Source organism: Coregonus lavaretus, assembly GCF_964263955.1.
Source record: "Coregonus lavaretus genome assembly, chromosome: 13".
In the NCBI taxonomy this organism is placed as follows: Eukaryota; Metazoa; Chordata; class Actinopteri; order Salmoniformes; family Salmonidae; genus Coregonus; species Coregonus lavaretus.
This window is the reverse complement of record NC_140000.1, coordinates 939,881-960,836: the sequence shown is the minus strand read 5'-3', so window position 1 is coordinate 960,836 and position 20,956 is coordinate 939,881. Positions and strand designations below refer to the sequence as shown.

Below are 20,956 nucleotides of genomic sequence, written 5' to 3'. Positions count from 1 at the left end.
AGAGCAGAGTAGGGAGGGACAGGGAGGGACGGGGGGAGGGATAGGGAGGGACGGGGGGGAGGGACAGGGAGGGACAGGGAGGGACGGGGGGGAGGGACAGGGAGGGACAGGGAGGGACGGGGGGAGGGACAGGGAGGGACGGGGGGAGGGACGGGGGGAGGGACAGGGAGGGACAGGGAGGGACAGGGAGGGACGGGGGGGAGGGACAGGGAGGGACGGGAGGGAGGGACAGGGAGGGACAGGCCTGGAACCTGGGTCAACCCCAGTAGCCAGTGTCTCCATCTGTATAGTAAACACAGTTCTCAGTTCTGTATTTTATGAAAGGAAAAGACAGTAGCCCCAACCTCTGTCCCCAGATGCAGTAGCTACATGTATTCATTTAACCAACGTTTCAACTACAAGCTGCCTTCATCAGGGTTCCAGATGAAGGGTTTACAGCATGATTCCCATTCAGATGTACAGTATGGTTATCATGGTGTTTATGGTGTCCTTCCATCCATCCATCCTTCCTTCCTTCCTTCCTTCCTTCCTTCCTTCCTTCCTTCCTTCCTTCCTTCCTTCCAGGGAGGTGCTGGTATCAGAGGGGCCAGAGGAAATCAAGGGGAGCCAGGCAATGTGGTAAAGTATACTATTCACCCTCCATCACACTATGCTGCTCAGTGCTTACACAGGTTGTGTCCCAAATGACACCCTGTTCTCTGTATAGTGTACTACGTTTGATCAGGGCTCTGGTGAAAAGAAGTGCACTACATTGGGAATAGGGTGCCATTTGGGACACAGACAGAGGGACTCCATCACAATACAGCTCAGTGTTTCCACAGTAACACATACTGGAGAGACTCCATCACAATACAGCTCAGTGTTTCCACAGTAACACATACTGGGGGACTCCATCACAATGCAGCTCAGTGTTTCCACAGTAACACATACTGGAGAGACTCCATCACAATACAGCTCAGTGTTTCCACAGTAACACATACTGGGGGACTCCATCACAATGCAGCTCAGTGTTTCCACAGTAACACATACTGGGGGACTCCATCCCAATACAGCTCAGTGTTTCCACAGTAACACATACTGGGGGACTCCATCACAATGCAGCTCAGTGTTTCCACAGTAACACATACTGGGGGACTCCATCACAATGCAGCTCAGTGTTTCCACAGTAACACATACTGGGGGACTCCATCCCAATACAGCTCAGTGTTTCCACAGTAACACATACTGGAGAGACTCCATCACAATACAGCTCAGTGTTTCCACAGTAACACATACTGGGGGACTCCATCACAATACAGCTCAGTGTTTCCACAGTAACACATACTGGAGAGACTCCATCCTAATACAGCTGTGTTTCCACAGTAACACATACTGGGGGACTCCATCACAATACAGCTCAGTGTTTCCACAGTAACACATACTGGGGGACTCCATCACAATGCAGCTCAGTGTTTCCACAGTAACACATACTGGGGGACTCCATCACAATACAGCTCAGTGTTTCCACAGTAACACATACTGGGGGACTCCATCACAATACAGCTCAGTGTTTCCACAGTAACACATACTGGAGAGACTCCATCCCAATGCAGCTCAGTGTTTCCACAGTAACACATACTGGAGAGACTCCATCACAATACAGCTCAGTGTACAGAACATGACATAGACTGTCCAGGTGAATCCAATTGAAAGCTATGATCCCTTATTGATGTCCCTTGTTAAATCCACTTCAATCAGTGTAGATGAAGGGGAGGAGACAGGTTAAAGAATGATTTTTAAGTCTTGAGACAATTGAGACATGGATTGTGTATGTGTGCCATTCAGAGGGTAAATGGGAAAGACAAAATATTTAAGTGCCTTTGAACAGGTTATGGCAGTAGGTGCCAGGCGCACCAGTTTGTGTCAAGAACTGCACCGCTGCTGGGTTTTTCACGCTTAACCGTTTCCCGTGTGTATCAAGAATGGTCCTCCACCCAAAAGACATCCAGACAATTTGACACAACTGTGGGAAGCATTGAAGTCAACATGGGATTGGGGGGGGGGGTACTCAATATTAGGAAGGTGTTCTTAATATTATTAATAATTAATAATAATTAATATTATTAATAATAATTAATATTAATTAATATATGACTTACAGTCATGTGTGCATAAATTTTTTGTGTATGAGCCTCTGCCATGTTGGCTGTATGTTTTGTATGTGATGGGTGATTTGAAGGAGTCAGGCGCAGGAGGGTAAATCACAGTATACAGAGTTTATTCCGTAGTACAGAGTTACGCAGAAATGCTTAAAACAGTCCAGTGCGCAAAACAGGCGCACTGGAACAAAACAGGCACACGGGGAAAATATACCCCGGCAATACAAAATACACGGAGCTCAACCGAGCTACTCTCTCCTCACATTAAACAATCACCCACAAGGACAATGGGGGCAGAGGGAACACTTACACATGTACTAATGAGGGGATATGGACCAGGTGTGTGTAATTGACAAGACAAAACAAATGGAATGATGAGATGTGATGCGGCAGTGGCTGGAAGGCCGGTGACGACGAACGCCGAAGTCTGCCCGAACAAGGAGAGGAGGCAGCTTGGGAGGAAGCCGTGACACTGTAGCAGCTCAGTGCTTCAATAGTAACACATACTCTACCACAGTGCGTGAGGGGGCCACCCAGAACTTGGAACATAAAGAATACGATGGAATGTCTTCCAAAAAAAATTGCCTGAAACAACGGCCGAGATGTGGAAATACATAAACATGCAACGTAACGTGCAATTCTGTTATTTTTGGAGGATGTCACTGTTTTCACACACTGAGTAAACCTTGCCGTGTCATTCTTTCTTTATGCCAGCAGTCTTCATGTTGAAGCCAAGAGAGGCTTGTGTAGGTTATAGTTAAACAGAATCATATTATAGCTTATTTGGACTGTAGTTTTAGGAGTACGCTGAAACTTTGTTATTCCAGTTCGCTCTGTGTCTGACTCAGACCTGGGTTCAAATACTATTTGAAATAATTTCAAATACTACAGCTGTGCTCGATTGAACTGGCCTGTTGCAATGGAACTAATTAGAAAAGTGCAAACCCCGCCCACCTGGCATTCAAACCCCGGCCACATGGCATTCAAACCCCGCCCACCTGGTGTTCAAACCCCGCCCACCTGGTATTTAAACCCCGCCCACCTGGCATTCAAACACCGCCCACCTGGCATTCAAACCCCGCCCACCTGGCATTCAAACCCCGCCCACCGGGCATTCAAACCCCGCCCACCTGGCATTCAAACCCTGCCGACCTGACACTAAATCAAACACTCAAATTATTTGAAAGATTTTAAATAGTGTTTGAACCCAGGTTTGGTATTTTTTTTCGGTATGGAGCAGTCCCCTCTCTCCGTCTGTATGACTGTTTTATTAGCCTCTGTGGCTGCCTGCTTCGGCCCCTCCAGTCCCTCTGCTATAACCCAGTTTCGCGCTCGCAGCTCGCTAACATAGTTACAACAGATGTGAACGGCGAGGCCATGCTAGGAACAGATTACGTTATGGTGCCAAACAAACCCAACACAGGACGGCTGTAATCTCATTTCAAATGTACTGTTGGGTAATGGCTAAAATGCGTCCTGATTTGCACCCTATTCCCTAGAGAGTGCACTACTTTTGACCAGAGCCCTGTGGTGCCATTTGGGACACAAACTAAATCGATTTCCTAGAGCACAGTCCCCAATGGAAACTCCATGCTGGAGTATCCTCGGAGAACAATCATGTGGGCTACCCGCTGTACTTTGTCTTCACTTTTATGAATATGACATTTATGTGTGGCTGCGAGGGACCCAAGGCAATGGCATTGTGTTTCAGAAGGAAGGCTGACAGGCATTAGCTCTATACACATATTTATCACCAGAGTGAAGACCTAACAAACTTGCAGTTCAATTCCATTTTATGTCATGTGATAAACAGGGCGGTTAATCACTCTGTTGTTGTAACACTTTACATTAAGGTGTGCTTTATGAATGTCTTCTAAAGGTTTTTAAGTAGTTTATAGACTATTAATCCGTTTATTAGTTTATATATAGTTTATGAATCAGTAGTAAACAGTCATGAGTCATTGGTTAACATTGTGTGATTAAATAAATGGTCTGTGTTCTTCAGGGGCCTCAAGGACTAGTTGGTGATAAAGGCCCTCCAGGACCACAGGGCCCCCCTGGTCCTCAAGGGCCTAGTGGACATTCCATCCAGGGACCACCGGTAAGATATGATATATGACCTATAACCCTAACCCTGGTCCTGAGGGGTCTAGTGGACATTCTATCCAGGGACCACCGGTAAGATATGATATATGACCTATAACCCTAACCCTGGTCCTGAGGGGTCAAGTGGACATTCCATCCAGGGACCACCGGTAAGATATGATATATGACCTATAACCCTAACCCTGGTCCTGAGGGATCTAGTGGACATTCCATCCAGGGACCACCGGTAAGATATGATATATGACCTATAACCCTAACCCTGGTCCTGAGGGGTCAAGTGGACATTCCATCCAGGGACCACCGGTAAGATATGATATATGACCTATAACCCTAACCCTGGTCCTGAGGGATCTAGTGGACATTCCATCCAGGGACCACCGGTAAGATACAGTATATATAATATCTTATGTTCATATATATACACTCAGAGTATATATGAACATAATATATGATACAGTATATAACCTGTATATGAACACACATTTTTGCCTTTGGTTAAACTGTGTGCCATAACTGTGTGCCGCATATGATATAATGTACAGTCAATAATTTGCTAACCATTCCACCAACCCACTGGCTTTGTATGAAATGACAAAATGACAAAGGAATGATTCAGAGGAAGTCGTTTTTCTGGTGTCCGTTTCTCTTTCAGGGTGGTAATGGTGAAAAGGGAGAGAAAGGAGATATTGGTTTCCCAGGACCTCAGGTGAGTAAAGACACACATTCCTCAGCTCCATTTTCTTTTCCTCTCCTGACTCCCACAGTAACCCACTGTGTTGTGTTGTGACAAGTGATTACTACCTCCACAGAGACACTGTGTTGTGACTAGTGATTACTACCTCCACAGAGACACTGTGTTGTGTTGTGACAAGTGATTACTACCTCCACAGAGACACTGTGTTGTGACTAGTGATTACTACCTCCACAGAGACACTGTGTTGTGTTGTGACTAGTGATTACTACCTCCACAGAGACACTGTGTTGAGACTAGTGATTACTACCTCCAGAGAGACACTGTGTTGTATTGTGACTAGTGATTACTACCTCCACAGAGACACTGTGTTGAGACTAGTGATTACTACCTCCACAGAGACACTGTGTTGTGACTAGTGATTACTACCTCCACAGAGACACTGTGTTGAGACTAGTGATTACTACCTCCACAGAGACACTGTGTTGTGACTAGTGATTACTACCTCCACAGAGACACTGTGTTGAGACTAGTGATTACTACCTCCACAGAGACACTGTGTTGAGACTAGTGATTACAGAGACACTGTGTTGTGACTAGTGATTACTACCTCCACAGAGACATTGTGTTATGACTAGTGATAACTACCTCCACAGAGACACTGTGTTGAGACTAGTGATTACAGAGACACTGTGTTGTGACTAGTGATTACTACCTCCACAGAGACACTGTGTTGAGACTAGTGATTACTACCTCCACAGAGACACTGTGTTGTGACTAGTGATTACTACCTCCACAGAGACACTGTGTTGTGACTAGTGATTACTACCTCCACAGAGACAAACACTCGGATTGCTGTGGCCTCGGTGTATCCAACAAGGAAACAGCTTAATTAACTCTGTCCATTAGATCAACCTTCCACTGACTGGAAAACCTATTATAGTCATAGTTGTGGATGTATCATGCTCTACATGTGGGGCTTGGTGCGCAAGGCAGGCACAGTAATTACAGTGTGTGTGTGTGTGTGTGTGTGTGTGTGTGTGTGTGTGTGTGTGTGTGTGTGTGTGTGTGTGTGTGTGTGTGTGTGTGTGTGTGTGTGTGTGTGTGTGTGTGTGTGTGTGTGGTGAGGGAGAGATAAGCCCAGTCACACGGCAGCTGGGAGAAGGTTCCTGTCTTGGCGTCGCGTTACATTTACATTTACATTTTAGTCATTTAGCAGACGCTCTTATCCAGAGCGACTTACAGTTAGTGAGTGCATACATTATTCATACTTACGAGGTCGAGGCGAGACCTACGTCCCAAATGGTACCTTATTCCCTACATAGTACAAAATTAGTGCACTACGTAGGGCTCCCGAGTGGCGCAGCGGTCTAAGGCACTGCATCTCAGCGCTAGAGGCGTCACTACAGACCCCCTGGTTCGATTCCAGGCTGTATCACAACCGGCCGTGATTGGGAGTCCCATAGGGCGGCGCACAATTGGCCCAGCGTCGTCCGGGTTTGGCCGGTGTGGGTTTCATTGTAAATAAGAATTTGTTCTTAACTGACTTGCCTAGTTAAATAAAGGTAAAATAAATAAAAAAATGGAATTAGTCACATGTCTCTGACACCCTACCCCGACACATAGGGCTTCCCCTTCTGCTACCAGACTAATGGAATCAGTCACATGAGAAACCCATGATTAACTAACATGATTAATTACTGAGCCTAGTCTGCTTAGAGGACAGATCAGATAATTAATTACCTTCTATAGAAGTCTGTGTCTACAGAATGCCATTTCTATAGAAGTCTGTGTCTACAGAATGCCATTTCTATAGAAGTCTGTGTCTACAGAATGCCATTTCTATAGAAGTCTATCTACAGAATGCCATTTCTATAGAAGTCTGTGTCTACAGAATGCCATTTCTATAGAAGCCTGTGTCTACAGAATGCCATTTCTATAGAAGTCTGTGTCTACAGAATGCCATTTCTATAGAAGTCTGTGTCTACAGAATGCCATTTCTATAGAAGTCTGTGTCTACAGAATGCCATTTCTATAGAAGTCTGTGTCTACAGAATGCCATTTATATAGAAGCCTGTGTCTACAGAATGCCATTTCTATAGAAGTCTGTCTACAGAATGCTATTACATAGAAAGTCCTGACTCCTCCACCACAAAGGGACAAAAACAGGACATAGAAAGCATCTAGACAGGGGACTACTACAATATCATTACAGTATTTGCACCGCTGCTGCCTGAAACCCCCTTACTCATGTGGTGGAGGAGTCAGGACTTTCTATGTCCTCTATTGTCCCTTTGTGGTGGAGGAGTCAGGACTTTCTATGTCCTCTATTGTCCCTTTGTGGTGGAGGAGTCAGGACTTTCTATGTCCTGTTTTTGTCCCTTTGTGGTGGAGGAGTCAGGACTTTCTATGTCCTGTTTTTGTCCCTTTGTGGTGGAGGAGTCAGGACTTTCTATGTCCTCTATTGTCCCTTTGTGGTAGAGGAGAAGGGACTTTCTATGTCCTGTTCTTGTCCCTTTGTGGTGGAGGAGAAGGGAGAGAAGGCCACAGACATGACAGGTCATCCCAGGTACATCAGACAAGGAAAAGGTTGATGTCCATTGTCCAGACTACTCTCAACCTTTCATTCTACTCTTAGAAATACATGTGGCCCAGGATCCAAAATACACTTTTGATAGATGGCCTAAACTCAACTTCTACAGCATTATTCCAAGAAGAGGATTTACTGGAACAGGATAGGCATAAAAACCTTGTGATTATCCTACCCAAGTAGCAATCCAAATACAATCCAAGTAGTGAGTGGAAGAGAATATCATGTCGCACATTAACTACACAAAACATGGAATTGCTCATTTGCCTCTGGCCTTGTCCATGTCTTTTACAGAGATCGATGTGTCCTTCACATAATCATTCAGAAACACATACTTACTAAATTCCAAGTAAATACCTTATTCAACTGGTTTTACATGTCATACTGATTTTACACATCACCAGCGACAGTTTCTTTTTGAATTTGAATCCATACATTCTGACTGTTCTGTTTCCACTAACGACTGGTTAAAGCCAAGGTCCCCTGGGGCTGTTTCCACGCCTTTGAAATAATATCATCCTGTGACTAGCTGCCAACATCCACAAGGCCTTGCCAGGGTATAACAAACCCATCCAAGGCCCACTGTAGAGAGAGGGTGTCAGGCAAGGACCAGGCAGGCTAGTCAGTAACAATAACTGTAATCAGACTGGTTGGCATCTTCCAATAAACAACAGTGATAAGGAGATAAGAATAGAGATATTGTAGGGATAAATCAACTTGGTTCTGTGTTGGCATCATCCTTGCCCCACTGGACCCGGGATTCAAATCCACGTCACAACACTGCAACATATTCCAGAAGCTAGCTCCTAGTGGCGTGTCGGGGGAATTGCCGTAGGGTCGCCAAAATATATCAAATAAAATAAAAATTAAGAGTACAGATTATTGTGTGGGACAATATACAAATAATATAAAATAAAATGTATTGAGTAAATGTATTTATTGGTTTCTTTTCATTTTGATAGGAGATGAAAATGTAATAATTGAAGGTTATTTGTTGATGTAAAAATCAAAATGTACAGAGTTTAAGGTTGTGTCACTAGATTTGGGGTGGGGTGGCATCGGAAGAAATTCTACCGGAAAAAATGGGATCCCAGCTTAAAAAAGTTCGAATACCACTGACCTAGCTCGACCTAACTGCTGCATTGACAGTCAATACATCTCCAGTAGGGTCTTTCTCTTTACAAGGCACTGTGCCATCAATAAAAGGGCACGACGCCCCTCGCCATACTTACATGTGGATACAAAGTAATACTGCGTTTTGTCAGAACCCCTAAGAGTATACAGTATATGGGGTTCTTCTGGAAGGTTCCTTCAAGGACCTGCTGTGATCTACAGCAGCCACAGAGAATATGCCTGCTTCCCAAATGGCACCCTATTCCCTGAGTGGTGCAGGTAGTGTGCTGCATAGGGAAAAGGGTGCCATTTGGGACGCACCCCATCACATCATCCATTACAGAGCTATTTTCCTCTCTCTGTCTCTCACCACCACCAGCCACACTATGCAGTAAAGACAATATAACCCCTGTCATGAGCGCTCCCCTCTCCTCTCAGTTTCAACCTGACAGTGAAAAATGCATGGGGGGGGGCCACTTCAATGAATAGCAAAGGATGTGTGTCTGAGTGGTGGTGGTAGTGGTGATGGTAGGGGTGATGGTAGTGGTGATGGTAGTGGTGATGGTAGTGGTGATGGTAGTGGTGATGGTAGTGGTGATGGTAGGGGATGGTGGTAGTGGTGATGGTAGTGGTGATGGTAGGGGATGGTGGTAGTGGTGATGGTAGGGGATGGTGGTAGTGGTGATGGTAGTGGTGATGGTGGTGGTGATGGTAGGGGATGGTGGTAGTGGTGATGGTAGTGGTGATGGTAGGGGATGGTGGTAGTGGTGATGGTAGTGGTGATGGTAGGGGATGGTGGTAGTGGTGATGGTAGTGGTGATGGTAGGGGATGGTGGTAGTGGTGATGGTAGTGGTGATGGTAGGGGATGGTGGTAGTGGTGATGGTAGTGGTGATGGTAGGGGATGGTGGTAGTGGTGATGGTAGTGGTGATGGTAGGGGATGGTGGTAGTGGTGATGGTAGTGGTGATGGTAGGGGATGGTGGTAGTGGTGATGGTGGTGGTGATGGTAGGGGATGGTGGTAGTGGTGATGGTAGTGGTGATGGTAGGGGATGGTGGTAGTGGTGATGGTAGTGGTGATGGTAGGGGATGGTGGTAGTGGTGATGGTAGTGGTGATGGTAGGGGATGGTGGTAGTGGTGATGGTAGTGGTGATGGTAGGGGATGGTGGTAGTGGTGATGGTAGTGGTGATGGTAGGGGATGGTGGTAGTGGTGATGGTAGTGGTGATGGTAGGGGATGGTGGTAGTGGTGATGGTAGTGGTGATGGTAGGGGATGGTGGTAGTGGTGATGGTAGTGGTGATGGTGGTGGTGATGGTAGGGGATGGTGGTAGTGGTGATGGTAGGGGATGGTGGTAGTGGTGATGGTAGGGGATGGTGGTAGTGGTGATGGTAGTGGTGATGGTAGTGGTGATGGTAGTGGTGATGGTAGGGGATGGTGGTAGTGGTGATGGTAGTGGTGATGGTAGGGGTGATGGTAGGGGATGGTGGTAGACTGGGGGAGGGGGTATGATTGAAACTATGTTACTTCACAGATGTCTAACAGATGCATTGAGTAGCACCCCTTACCCACCATTCTCAGTCTCGAGGGGTTGATGGTGGTCTGGCCGATGGCAGAGAGCAGCAGAGTGACTGGTAGGGTCTGGCCGGTGGTAGAGAGCACCAGAGTGACTGGCAGGGTCTGGTCGGTGGTAGAGAGCACCAGAGTGACTGGTAGGGTCTGGCCGGTGGTAGGGAAAAAGGAACACAATCTGTTGGCCTTGCTGCGTCTGCTCTCTGCCTGTCTCTTCCTAGCCGCTACCACATCTCTCAGGGCCAGGATGGGGACTGTGTGTGTGTATAGCTGACAGGGAAGATATCAGGGCTGGTGGTTTTTAGTGCCAGGATCTGGTCTTACAACACAACATTAATCTCTCCTCTCCTCTCCTCTCCTCTCCTCTCCTCTCCTCTCCTCTCCTCTCCTCTCCTCTCCTCTCCTCTCCTCTCCTCTCCTCTCCTCTCCTCTCCTCTCCTCTTCTCTTCTCTTCTCTTCTCTTCTCTTCTCTCCTCTCCTCTCCTCTCCTCTCCTCTCTGCATAACATCCCCACCTTTCATTACTAGGCTTTACGACCACTCTTGTAATGTTGTGGCAAAAATATACATATTTTATAACCTCATAGCTAAGTTATGATTATGTTTGGAATGGGATGTGTGAGTTGTAGGAGACTGGATACACACAGCAGAGCTTTCGCTGGTGTTGAACTGTTCACCATTCATTCTGAATTAATAAAGTTTCTCATGTTGTAAATGAGATGTTCACCATTCAGTCTGAATTAATAAGGTTTCTCATGTTGTAAATGAGATGTTCACCATTCAGTCTGAATTAATAAGGTTTCTCCATGTTGTAAATGAGATGTTCACCATTCAGTCTGAATTAATAAGGTTTCTCATGTTGTAAATGAGATGTTCACCATTCAGTCTGAATTAATAAGGTTTCTCATGTTGTAAATGAGATGTTCACCATTCAGTCTGAATTAATAAGGTTTCTCATGTTGTAAATGAGATGTTCACCATTCAGTCTGAATTAATAAGGTTTCTCATGTTGTAAATGAGATGTTCACCATTCAGTCTGAATTAATAAAGTTTCTCCATGTTTAAATCACTTTGACTCTGTGTTTTGTTATTTTGTTTGCAGGGTATTGGTGGATCTCCTGGCGGACCAGGAAGAGATGGACAAGTTGGACAGAGGGTAACAGTCTATTCATGTTGTTCGACTTACAGATCGATTATTTGTATTATGTATTCTATGTATATTCTGTTCGTATGACCTATGACCTGCTCAATGCACGAGCACCCTGAGCTCTTTAGCTTAGTTTTATGGTTCCCATCTAATGTTAATATTAAAGCCAAAATAGTTGTTTCCATATTTTGAAGCCCATAATTCTGTTTCCTTCCTCACACGAACATAACTCTGAAGTTTTTATGCCACGAAGCTTTAAATCACTGGTTGAATGCTCATGAGATGTTTACAGAGTGCTGTTTTGATTTCCCTATGAATCAATTTTATGTCTCATACTCTGACAACACGTGAATAGATGTGTTGATATCGAACCTTCGTAATACGCATTTTTATCCCAAAGACTGAAGAAAGCAACATAGGTTGCTACAGCAACAGAATGGTTTTAGGGTGAACTTGTGTGACATTAAGTCAACTCAATCCCAATGATGTTACCATATGACTTTCACTTTTCAACATACAGTAGATCTCCATCGGAATCTGCTTTAGTATCACACAAGCTTCTGCACTGATCGAACAGATACGGAAAAGAACACCGTAGTATGAAGTGATATGGAATCTCCATCCTTGTTATCCACACATGGCCGGCTCCTCAACGACGGCCATAAGCTGACTGAGCACATTTGACCCCTCTAAGATCCTCTAAGATCCTCTAAGATCTTGTAAGATCGTATTCAAACCACTACAGCTCTTTCTATGACTCTCAGGGGTCAAAACTGCAATCTAGATTTATAGATGCCATGGATAATGATGGTGACGATGATATGATGCTGCTGCTTACAGCTCAAATGTTATAAATCATCTTAATTTTCATAAATAATGGAACACTTTACTGGACCGTAAATGATAGTGCCAGATTGTTCCATTCACAAGACTGTAATATTGGCCAGTTGCCAAAGACTCTGATGGAATATACTTAACTGTACACCTCAGAGCAACACATCTGTGAACGTAGAGGACGGCCTGATATACTTAACTGTACACCTCAGAGCAACACATCTGTGAACGTAGAGGACGGCCTGATATACTTAACTGTACACCTCAGAGCAACACATCTGTGAATGTAGAGGACGGTCTGTGTTTGTAACATCTTTAAAGATGTCAAGAGAGATCAGAAAAGAAAAAACAATAGACTCCTCTTGGGAACTGTACTTTGTTTCTATTAAATCGGTTAGAGCAACACAGGACATAATTAATCATGATAGCCTTCTCCTCTGAATTAACTATCTGTGACTTAACAAGACCAGGGATTTCCGTAGCCATTATTCCTTGGAGAAGGTCCCATTTTTTTGTGCGTTTAATTTACAGTCATCACAGTTTGACGCAGTTAGTTGACACTCTATGTGGACAGAAAGCGGCCTGCTTTTCTTGATTCTCCAGTGATAAACCACAGCTCTGGTTCCGCTCTTCTTTATGGACCAATAGGCCCAGCTCCAGCCCTCTCCACAGCCCCTCTTGGCCTTCACTAGTCCCCATTCCAGCTCCACCCCTGCTTTCTGGCCTCTCCACAGCCCCTCTTGGCCTTCACTAGTCCCCATTCCAGCTCCACCCCTGCTTTCTGGCCTCTCCACAGCCCCTCTTGGCCTTCACTAGTCCCCATTCCAGCTCCACCCCTGCTTTCTGGCCTCTCCACAGCCCCTCTTGGCCTTCACTAGTCCCCATTCCTGCTCCACCCCTGCTTTCTGGCCTCTCCTCTAGCTACACTTGGCCTTCACAAGGCCTCACTCCGGAGCCTCGTAATGAGGTTTTACTGGGAGGTGTTTACTGCTTTCTACTGCTTGACTGGGGGTTGACTCCCACACTAGGGACTCTGGTCGACCCACTCTGGCAAAGAGAATGGGCTTTGAAGCAGCCATGCTGAACTACAGAAAACCGCAGAAAAGAGAACCCATAGCTCATTGATTAGTATTTGTGTTGGTTATGTGCCCTTGAGGAACACTTTCTCTAATTGGCTTGTCCTGAAATAGTCCTTGGGTTGTAGTGCAACTTTCAGTTGGTTCAATGTTTCCAGTCAAGCGTCCGTTTAGTTGTGATGTAAACCTCGACAGACATTTGAAGCAAGGACAGGCAAATGGTTGTTGGTATCACTCTGGCAATTTACAAGGAAATTGAAAATGAGAATTTAACTTTTGGAAGTTAAAACCATGTCATGACAGATTGCAGGAAACATTGTGTTTACGTTCCTTGTTTTCCTCCAGATAACTTTATTCATGTTCACTCCAATCCAAATTATGATGTCATTCTATCTTTTTTAATCGAGTTGAACCGCTATCTAAGCAGATTTGGGATTGTCCTCAGTTGAATCATTGACTGGAGTCGCGCAGCCATACGTGCGTGCACCCCAATAGCCTGGAATACAAAACTGAACATCGCTCTGTTTCACTATTATGAAACATTCATGAAATGGAGCGATATTTCGTTTTGAATACCAGACTAGCACCATAATGCCTTCTCATCTGTTTTCCTACTTGACCCATTCTTCTGTGTGTCTGAAAGCTTTAGAATAAGGCTGGTGGGTTGATTACAGTTGTGCGGTTAGTAGCTGAAGAGGACTCTTACAGTTTGTGAAAGTAAGTGTGGATACGGTAACCAGAGGTCAGCCAGAGGTCAGCCAGAGGTCAGCCAGACAAACATAACAAACCATTTAAGCGCTGACTGGCTTACTCTTACTGTACTCATTATCCCACTATCATCATTAGTGTTGTTGTGGAGGGTTTCAGGCTATTGGGTTTCAATGAAGAATCTCTGCAGAAGTCATTGGTGTTTTGATCATGGGAGGTTATGTTCAGTGTTTATGCTACTGTCTGTTCTGACCTAAGGGCCTGGCTGGGAAAGCAGTAGTTGGTGTGTTGATCCTGTCTGTTCTGACCTAAGGGCCTGGCTGGGAAAGCAGTAGTATGTGTTGATCCTGTCTGTTCTGACCTAAGGGCCTGGCTGGGAAAGCAGTAGTATGTGTTGATCCTGTCTGTTCTGACCTAAGGGCCTGGCTGGGAAAGCAGTAGTTGGTGTGTTGATCCTGTCTGTTCTGTTCAAAGGGCCTGCCTGGGAAGGATGGACCACAAGGACAGCAGGGTACTACAGGCCCCGTTGTAAGTGAAATGGCATATTATAATTTATATTATGATATATTATATTATTATATATTATATTATTATATATTAAGTGCTGCTGTACTTCCTTTTCCTCCCTCTCTCTCTCTCTACAAATATTATGGTTCAATTCCAATTCTTATCCATGCATGAAATGTACATAACTTGAGTTACCTTGTAGTTTGTTATTTCATCCTTGATCATTTGTGTCTTTACCAGGGCAGTCCTGGAGCACCCGGGGCCCCTGGTGGAAGTGGCTCTCCTGGACCGCTGGGAGACCAGGGACCACCTGTAAGTAAACCACCTGATATTCTTCCTTACATTTCTACACTTTGCTTTGAACCCTTGGTTGGTTGATTGACTCACCATCAGACCACCCAGGTCTGTTGAAAGAAGTTAATCAGGTTACTACAAGATTTGCATGGGTCAAAGTTTCCTGTCCTCTACCTGTCAATGATTCCACATTGGGGGACCTTCCATGGTCTTCCTACACAATGCCCTCTGGACTGTACATCCCTGAAATATATCTCTGCTTGTCATTTCAAATGACCTTAAAGCCATAGAAGCCATCTTGCACTAGAAGATCTATATTGTTAATGGTGTCTTCAACGTCTCCAACTGTTGTTTATGGTGTCTTCAACGTCTCCATCTGTTGTTAATGGTGTCTTCAACGTCTCCAACTGTTGTTTATGGTGTCTTCAACGTCTCCATCTGTTGTTAATGGTGTCTTCAACGTCTCCAACTGTTGTTTATGGTGTCTTCAACGTCTCCATCTGTTGTTAATGGTGTCTTCAACGTCTCCATCTGTTGTTTATGGTGTCTTCAACGTCTCCATCTGTTGTTTATGGTGTCTTCAACGTCTCCAACTGTTGTTTATGGTGTCTTCAACGTCTCCATCTGTTGTTAATGGTGTCTTCAACGTCTCCATCTGTTGTTTATGGTGTCTTCAACGTCTCCAACTGTTGTTTATGGTGTCTTCAACGTCTCCAACTGTTGTTTATGGTGTCTTCAACGTCTCCATCTGTTGTTAATGGTGTCTTCAACGTCTCCAACTGTTGTTTATGGTGTCTTCAACGTCTCTGTCACGATCGTCTGAAGAAGCGGACCAATACGCAGCGCGTGGAGTGAACATGATGACTTTATTTAATAAAGCAACCACGAAAAAACAACAAATGACGATAGTGAAGTCCTCTGTAACACTGACAGAAACATGGAACAAAAACCCACAAAACCCAGGTGAAACCACACAGTTTAAATATGGCTCCCAATCAGAGATAACGAGCCGACAGCTGACACTCGTTACCTCCGATTGGGAGTCATATGACTAATCAACAACAAAACCAAACATAGAAATGAACAACTAGATCCAACATAGAAATACACCCTAAATGAAAATAACAACCCTGGCTCAACAATCAGAGTCCCTGGAGCCAGAGTGTCACAGTACCCCCCCCTAAAGGTGCGAACTCCGGGCGCACCAGCATACCGTCTAGGGGAGGGTCTGGGTGGGCGTCTGTCCATGGTGGCGGCTCTGGCCCAGGTCGTGGTCCCCACCCCACCTTAGTCACTATCCGCTTCCGTAGCCCCCTCCACCTGACCACCCCCCCACTAAACCCCACTGGATTAAGGGGCGGCACCGGACTAAGGGGCAGCACCGGACTAAGGGACAGTACCTGACTAAGGGGCAGCACCGGCCTGAGGGGCAGCACCGGACTGAATGGCGGATCCTGGCTGGCTGGCTCTGGCGGATCCTGGCTGGACGGCTCTGGCGGATCCTGGCTGGACGGCTCTGGCGGATCCTGTCTGGCAGAAGGCTCTGGCTGATCCTGTCTGGCAGAAGGCTCTGGCTGATCCTGTCTGGCGGAAGGCTCTGGCTGCTCCTGTCTGGCGGAAGGCTCTGGCTGATCCTGTCTGGCGGAAGGCTCTGGCTGATCCTGTCTGGCGGAAGGCTCTGGCTGCTCCTGTCTGGCGGAAGGCTCTGGCTGATCCTGTCTGGCGGAAGGCTCTGGCTGATCCTGTCTGGCGGAAGGCTCTGGCTGCTCCTGTCTGGCGGAAGGCTCTGGCTGATCCTGTCTGGCGGAAGGCTCTGGCTGCTCCTGTCTGGCGGAGAGCTCTAGCGGCTCCGGTCTGGCGGACGGCTCTGAAGGCTCATGGCAGACGGGCGGCTTTGCAGGCTCAGTACAGACGGGCAGTTCCTGCGGCGCTTGGCAGACGGACAGTTCAGACGGCGTTGGGCAGACGGGCAGTTCAGACGGCGCTGGGCAGACGGACAGTTCAGGCCCCGTTGGGCAGACGGCAGACTCTGGCCGTCTGAGGCGCATCGTAGGCCTGGTGCGTGGTGCCGGAACAGGAGGTACCGGGCTGAGGACACGCATCTCAGGGCTAGTGCGGGAAGCAGCAACAGGGCATGCTTGGCCCTGGGGACGCACCGTAGGCCTGATGCGTGGTGCCGGAACTGGAGGTACCGGGCTGAGGACACGCATCTCAGGGCTAGTGCGGGGAGAAGCAACAGGGCATGCTGGACCCTGGGAACGCACATAAGGGCTAGTGCGGAGAGCCGGAACAGGGCATGCTGGACCCTGGGGACTCACATTAAGCCTAGTGCGGAGAGCAGCAACAGGACGCACAGGACTCGGGAGACACACAGGAGGCTTGGGGCGTGGTGTAGGCACTGGTGGGAAAGGGCTGGCGACGCGCACCGTATCCCTGGTGCGAGTGGCCGGAACAGGCCGGGCCGGGCTGGCGAAGCGCACCGTATCCCTGGTGCGAGTGGCCGGAACAGGCCGGGCTGGGCTGGCGAAGCGCACCGTATCCCTGGTGCGAGTGGCCGGAACAGGCCGGGCTGGGCTGGCGAAGCGCACCGTATCCCTGGTGCGAGTGGCCGGAACAGGCCGGGCTGGGCTGGCGAAGCGCACCGTATCCCTGGTGCGAGTGGCCGGAACAGGCCGGGCCGGGCTGGCGAAGCGCACCGTATCCTTGGTGCGAGGGGTCGTAACAGGCCGGACCGTACTGGAGGCACACACCACTGGCTCTACCCCGGGAACTGGAACGGGCCGGACCGGACTGGATACACACCTCAGTCTCTCACGCCGTGCCTCTACATCTCCTTTCCCTACTTTGGCCAGTGACCCCCGTAACCTGGTTGCCTCTTGAATTCGCCCCTTCTCTGCCTCCGTTAGCCCCGTCGTCCAAGCCATGTGCCCCCCCCAAAAAACTTTTTGGGGTTGCCTCTCGTCCTTCCAACGATGATGGCCCTGCTGACGCCGTTGCTCCTCTCGCCGTCGCCTCTCCACCGTTTCGCTCCATGGACGGCGATCCATCCCATCCAGGATCTCCTCCCAAGTCCAGGACCCCTTTCCGTCCAAAATCTCCTCCCATGTCCAGGAAGCCTTTGGAGCTGGGTCCTGTTGCCGCTTCACACGCTGCTTGGTCCTTTGATGGTGGGTTTTTCTGTCACGATCGTCTGAAGAAGCGGACCAATACGCAGCGCGTGGAGTGAACATGATGACTTTATTTAATAAAGCAACCACGAAAAAACAACAAATGACGATAGTGAAGTCCTCTGTAACACTGACAGAAACATGGAACAAAAACCCACAAAACCCAGGTGAAACCACACAGTTTAAATATGGCTCCCAATCAGAGATAACGAGCCGACAGCTGACACTCGTTACCTCCGATTGGGAGTCATATGACTAATCAACAACAAAACCAAACATAGAAATGAACAACTAGATCCAACATAGAAATACACCCTAAATGAAAATAACAACCCTGGCTCAACAATCAGAGTCCCTGGAGCCAGAGTGTCACAGTCTCCATCTGTTGTTAATGGTGTCTTCAACGTCTCCAACTGTTGTTTATGGTGTCTTCAACGTCTCCATCTATAATGTCTCCTCTGCCTCCCGGAGCAGAGCGGAGGACCAGAGAGAGAGATGAGCCAACTGTTGGTGTGATTATGGGCTGAGGCTGGTGACAGTTAATTCAGCTGAATCCAGCCCTGGGCTAAAAGACAAGCACCGTTTGGCTCTGGAGCACACCATCAATCACAGACCTGGGGGACAGCAGAGAGAGAGAGAGAGAGAGAGAGAGAGAGAGAGAGAGAGAGAGAGAGAGAGAGAGAGAGAGAGAGAGAGAGAGAGAGAGAGATCAAAAGAGCAACATCCTTATCCCAGCTAGCTCTTCACATGAATATCATTAGCTTGTGACCAGCTAGATATCTGCCTCTTCACATGAAGATCATTAGCTTGTGACCAGCTAGATATCTGGCGCATCACATGAAAATCATTAGCCTGTGACCGGCTAGATATCTGGCTTTTCACATGAAAATCATTAGCTTGTGACCAGCTAGATATCTGGCTTTTCACATGAAGATCATTAGCTTGTGACCAGCTAGATATCTGGCTCGTCACATGAAGATCATTAGCCTGTGACCAGCTAGATATCTGGCTCGTCACATGAAGATCATTGGCCTGTGACCAGCTAGATATCTGGCTATTCACATGAAAATCATTAGCTTGTGACCAGCTAGATATCTGGCTCGTCACATGAAGATCATTAGCCTGTGACCAGCTAGATATCTGGCTCGTCACATGAAGATCATTGGCCTGTGACCAGCTAGATATCTGGCTATTCACATGAAGAACATTAGCCTGTGACCAGCTAGATATCAGGCTATTCATATGAAGATCATTAGCCTGTGAGAAACCTCAAACCTTGGTTTTGTTTGGATTACAATCCGAGATGTTTGTGACTGTTATATAAGGGTTAGCAACGTCAGCATCCATTATCTGGATGGATATGGTGGCAGCTGTTCGTGTTTCGTATTGTGCGCCTCAAAGCAGTTGGCTCTCCCATGTAGAACTTCTCCCATGTGGCATATTATGGTCTCTCTCATGGTTCCTCTGTCATGTTTCCTCTGTCATGTTTCCAAGGTTATCTGTCCCGTCTTCTTGCTAAGTAAAACCTTGTGCTTCACTTTAATCTGGTCACATCCCAGTAAAATGTTCAGAAACTTGGCACAGCTGCCCTTTTCCACGGGTCTCAGGAGACCTCTATTCTGACTGGCGGTGTGAGTGTGTGTCTTGTCAGTGTGGTTGTCATGGTGATGAGAGGTAGATGATCAGCTAGGGGCCACACTGAGCTCTACCTCTCTCTTCCAGTGTCCACTCTTGGCATATTATTCCTGGAATATACTCTACACCTGACACACACCAAGGTAGTTGATGCATGACTCCATGTTTCACAAAAGACCGAATGACCTCTCTCCTCATATACTGTGGTCCCAAGTTACATGCATGATATCAGAATCGTTAAATGGACATCATATTTATTAGAGCTTTCTGTCTCTGGTGTCTAATGTGTTAGATCACATGTGCATCCATTTGCTTTATGTGTTTGGCGAACGAAAACGGACAGCACACGATCCAGCAGGTCATAAACCGCTGTAACAGTCACAGTGTTTCTACTACAGTGGACTTGGACAAGCGCTCCTAAACAGACATGCTTTTTTTTCGTACAACTGTGAGTCAGAACAAAAGCACTTTGAAACTCAGGAGAAAAATGCCCATGAAGCTCTTCCTCCCATTACATTTCCAAAGCAGAGGGTGTTTATAATATATCCTCTCTGTTACAGGGCTCTGCTGGTCCCAAAGGGTGTTGATAATATATCCTCTCTGTTACAGGGCTCTGCTGGTCCCAAAGGGTGTTGATAATATATCCTCTCTGTTACAGGGCTCTGCTGGTCCCAAAGGGTGTTGATAATATATCCTCTCTGTTACAGGGCTCTGCTGGTCCCAAAGGGTGTTGATAATATATCCTCTCTGTTACAGGGCTCTGCTGGTCCCAAAGGGTGTTTATAATATATCCTCTCTGTTACAGGGCTCTGCTGGTCCCAAAGGGTGTTGATAATATATCCTCTCTGTTACAGGGCTCTGCTGGTCCCAAAGGGTGTTGATAATATATCATCTCTGTTACAGGGCTCTGCTGGTCCCAAAGGGTGTTTATAATATATACTCTCTGTTACAGGGCTCTGCTGGTACCAAAGGAGAAAAGGGTGAACGGGTAAGTTCTCCCTCAGACCAATGCTTCAGTTCAGACAGTTTATATTCAAATGGAGTGTAGAAATACTTTAGTAGCTTCAAACCTCAAATCACACATAATTGCAGTTTATCAGCTCTGGGATTAAGAGGCTCTCTAACAGCCCTGTCTCAGATGAGGCTGTGTCCCAAATGGCACCCTATTCCCTTTATAGTGCACTACTTATGACCAAGACCCATAGGGCTCTGATCAAATGTAGTGCACTATATAGGGAATAGGGTGCCATTTGGGATGTTATCCCAGTCTCTTCACAGCTCTCTGCCTTCCTCTCTGTTTATAGCTCCACAGAGTGTTTTCTAGGAGTTAATGCAAGCCCTGTTAGAGCAGTTAAATCAAACCCCAGCCATTCAGGTACA

The 20,956-nt window shown here is 46.8% G+C and overlaps 1 protein-coding gene across 1 annotated transcript in view; it reads left to right on the top strand.

Annotated features, from left to right (window-relative positions):
* Positions 1-20,956, top strand: part of LOC311139272 (uncharacterized protein) — a gene marked incomplete at its 5' end in the record, with an annotated part of 67,458 nt that overhangs the window by 29,758 nt on the left and 16,744 nt on the right. Inside the window, 8 exons of the mRNA XM_084174160.1 lie at positions 565-618; positions 4,144-4,239; positions 4,897-4,950; positions 11,311-11,364; positions 14,448-14,501; positions 14,721-14,792; positions 20,529-20,564; positions 20,881-20,891. Coding sequence (XP_084030286.1) covers positions 565-618; positions 4,144-4,239; positions 4,897-4,950; positions 11,311-11,364; positions 14,448-14,501; positions 14,721-14,792; positions 20,529-20,564; positions 20,881-20,891 — 431 coding nt within the window. The remainder of the gene's footprint in view (positions 1-564; positions 619-4,143; positions 4,240-4,896; positions 4,951-11,310; positions 11,365-14,447; positions 14,502-14,720; positions 14,793-20,528; positions 20,565-20,880; positions 20,892-20,956) is intronic.